Below are 3,425 nucleotides of genomic sequence, written 5' to 3'. Positions count from 1 at the left end.
CTCTGGAAAGGGCTGTATGTAGAAACTGGCATCCTTATGGCTGCCGTCATGCTACGGGCTCTTCAAGCTGCCTACGGGCTCTAGGGACAGGCCCCTGGTTACAGCTTGGTGCTACTTTGACTGGTCAAAGCCTCAGCATCAAGCGGTTCCCTTGTTAGGAGGACGTCGGCTGGAGGCAGTCGAGGAAACACCTACGAACATTTGGAACCTTGTGCTTTGGCTTTCAGGTGGCGGCACAGCCGGACTCGGCGTAGCTCTGCGCAGGGCTCGCCGGCTAACTTGCATCTCCCTCTGCGCGAGGCGCTAAACCCGCGCCCCGATAAAGCCTGGCACCGCTGCTCCTTAAGGCTGCTTTGGCCCAGTATTGCCAAAAGCACTACAGGCCTTTAGCCAAAGCCTGGACCGCTGCGCGTGGCCGCCGAAGGCCTCAACACCAGCTGGGAAGCGCCGGGCTTTAAGCCGTGCTGAGAGCAGCACCCTGAGCCAGCGCTGGCCGCTTCCACTTCAAATTAAAATGTATTTTGGGGAGCGGGGAGCGCGGGGTGCCCCTCGCTCCCCTGCTAAAGGCAGCGATGCCCGCGCCGGGCTGACGCGGGCGGCTGCTGCAACACCCCGCCGGGCGCCGCAGCGCTGCCCGGGAAGGCGGCCCCGCGCTCGCCCTCCCCGCGAAGCCGCCCGAGGCGGGCGGGCCCCCGGGCGAGGAGGAGGAGCCGCCCGGCCCCTTCCCCGCCGGCCCGGCCCCTTCCCCGCCGGCCCGGCCCCTTCCCCGCCGGCCCGGCCCCTTCCCCGCCGGCCCGGCCCCTTCCCCGCCGGCCCGGCCCCTTCCCCGCCGGCCCGGCCCCGTGAGGGAGGCGAGCGGCGGGGCGGGGCCGCCGCGAAATGGCCGCCGCCTCCCGCGGCCCGCGGCCCGCCCTCCGCGGCCGTCACTGCCGGCCGCCGCCCCGCCTCGCCCCCGTCTCCGCGCCCCCCTCGCGGCGCCGGCAGCCGGGCGGGGACCCCCCGCCACCCCCCCTGGCCCGCTCCGTCCCCGGCATGCGGCGCGGCGGCTGAGGCGGCGGCGGGCGGAGCCCTCGGAGGCCATGCTGCCCCGTCCGCCCTTCCCCGGGGAGGTGAGGCGGGCGGCCGCCTCGGGCCGCAGCCGGTCCCGCCCGCGGGGCGCCGGCGGCGGCACCGTGCTGCTGCCCTCCATGCTGATGTTCGGCGTGATCCTGGCCTCCAGCGGGCTGCTCCTCATGATCGAGAAGGGCATCCTGGCCGAGGTGAAGCCGCCGCCGCTGCACCCGGCGGCGGGGGAGCTCTCCCGGCGGGGCGGAGGCGAGGAGGCCCCCGGCGACCTGGACTACGAGGTGCTGCGGGACATCCGCAACCGCACCATCCGCGCCGTCTGCGGGCAGCGGGCCATGCCCCGCAGCGTCTGGGAGCTGCCGGCCGGCCAGCGGCGGACGGTCCTCCGGCACCTCCTGGTCAGCGACAAGTACCGCTTCTTGTACTGCTACGTGCCCAAGGTGGCCTGCTCCAACTGGAAACGCATCCTGAAGGTGCTGGACGGGGCGCTGGAGAGCGTCGACGTCAAGCTGAAGATGGACCACAAGAGCGACCTGGTGTTCCTGGGCGACATGAAGCCGGACGAGATCAGCTACCGCCTGAAGAACTACTACAAGTTCATCTTCGTGCGAAACCCCATGGAGAGGCTGCTGTCGGCCTACAGGAATAAGTTTGGGGAGATCAAGGAGTACCAGCAGAAGTACGGGGTGGAGATCGTCAGGCGGTATCGGAAGAACGGGGGGAATTCGGCGGGCGACGACGTGACCTTCTCCGAGTTTCTCCGGTACCTGCTGGACGAGGAGGCGGAGAGGATGAACGAGCACTGGATGCCCATCTACAACCTCTGCCAGCCCTGCGCCGTGAGGTACGACTTCATCGGCTCCTACGAGCGGCTGAACGCGGACGCCAACTACGTCCTCGAGCGAGTCCAGTCGCCCTCCTTCATCCGCTTCCCCGAACGGCAGTCGTGGTACAAGCCCGTGACGGCAGAAACGCTCCATTACTACCTGTGCAACACCCAACGCCGGCTGATAAAAGAGCTGTTACCAAAATATATCCTGGATTTCTCCCTCTTTGCCTACCCCCTTCCCAACATAACCAGCGAATTCTGCCGGCAGTGAGTTGTTCATTTCGGGATCTGCCTGCGCTGCAGGGATGTGCTAACACAGCCATTGCTGCGAACAACGCACGTTGCTGCAGGGCCTGTGAAACACACTCTTCTATGCATTATTTCCTAATTTTATACTTTTCAAACGCTGTTTATAGAAAATATTATATATTGCCTTTGCTACTAGAATACTTTTTGTATTGTTCTAACGTGTACATATGCCGCTGACTGGAGCACAGTAGCTTTTGTATATCTATTTTGCTTTAAATTCTTTTTCATGGCACTACACAGAACGCATCCGTAAGGAAATTGAGAAACGGATATATTTTAAGTATTTCTTTCCTCCTTTTTTGTGTTTTATACTAAATAGTACGCGGCTGAATTACAATCATAATACAGCGGTTGATGCGCTAATAACAACATAGTGGTTGATGCGCTAAAAATTAGCGCTCTTAAAACTGGTCCTGGATTAGACAGGAGATAGGTTTTTTGGGTACGAGTAGAAGAAAAGGCTTTGATAAACTAGGCCCTGTTTATCCTTTATTTTCTCATCTATAGATGGTGGCTAAATGAGGCTGGTCTTTTCTTCTGTGACAGTAGTACCTCTGGTTTTTATTATTATTATTAATTATTATTATTGTTATTATTTACTATTGAAATAAAAGTAGTGATAGGATAATACTAACTTTTGTGCGATTTTACAATTTGAAAGTACCAACTGTTTACCCAGCATAACGCGTCAGATGCAGTATCAAGCCATAACAATTTGCTCTTTGCTCTCTCTCGGAATTAAAGCAATACAGACTGGGGATAAGATCCAAAACCGTCCTCGTTCCTAGGACAGAAAGCAACAAACCCCCAGCCGCAGCGTGCCAGCTGACAGCCTCGGAGGGTGCCTGCGTGCCCACGTGCGTGCGAAACGCTGGGGAAAAATACTTTCTCCGGCCATGTTTGAAGCAATGGCGGTCTGAGGATTAGTTCTCCCTTCTTTCATAGAGGTGCACACCGTTTTTGTACCTACTCGTATTTAATTACGGCCGTTGAATTGTAAACGTTTGGGAGGTAATGTAGAATGTTGTTCCTGGGAGGCTGTGTCCTCCTTTCTAATAAAGTTTTTATATGAATTAGTCTGCTGCTTAGTGCTTTTCCTTCGATGGTCGTGTTTATTTGCATTCTTGGCGAGGCCCTCTGCCCCTCGTGCTAAGCCACGGAGTAAAAGCATGACGAATAGGCAGTTCCTGCCTTGAATGGTTCGTGTTTTAAGTGCCAGAGC

General features: G+C 58.5%; 1 protein-coding gene across 1 annotated transcript; it reads left to right on the top strand.

Annotated features, from left to right (window-relative positions):
* The first annotated feature begins 1,079 nt into the window (after positions 1-1,079).
* Positions 1,080-3,224, top strand: CHST14 (carbohydrate sulfotransferase 14). Its single transcript, XM_059825887.1, has one exon. It carries the CDS (start codon positions 1,080-1,082, stop codon positions 2,163-2,165), a length of 1,086 nt encoding a protein of 361 aa, XP_059681870.1. The 3' UTR covers positions 2,166-3,224.
* The last annotated feature ends 201 nt before the right edge of the window (positions 3,225-3,425 follow it).

This window comes from Gavia stellata, chromosome 17 (assembly GCF_030936135.1).
Source record: "Gavia stellata isolate bGavSte3 chromosome 17, bGavSte3.hap2, whole genome shotgun sequence".
Classification (NCBI taxonomy): domain Eukaryota; kingdom Metazoa; phylum Chordata; class Aves; order Gaviiformes; family Gaviidae; genus Gavia; species Gavia stellata.
Note: the sequence above shows the minus strand (reverse complement) of the source record. Positions and strands in the feature narration are given on the sequence as shown.

What these genes read in the sequence shown, in the direction of transcription:
- CHST14 (XM_059825887.1), top strand. Translation starts at nt 1,080, where the DNA reads ATGCTGCCCCGTCCGCCCTTCCCCGGGGAGGTGAGGCGGGCGGCCGCC.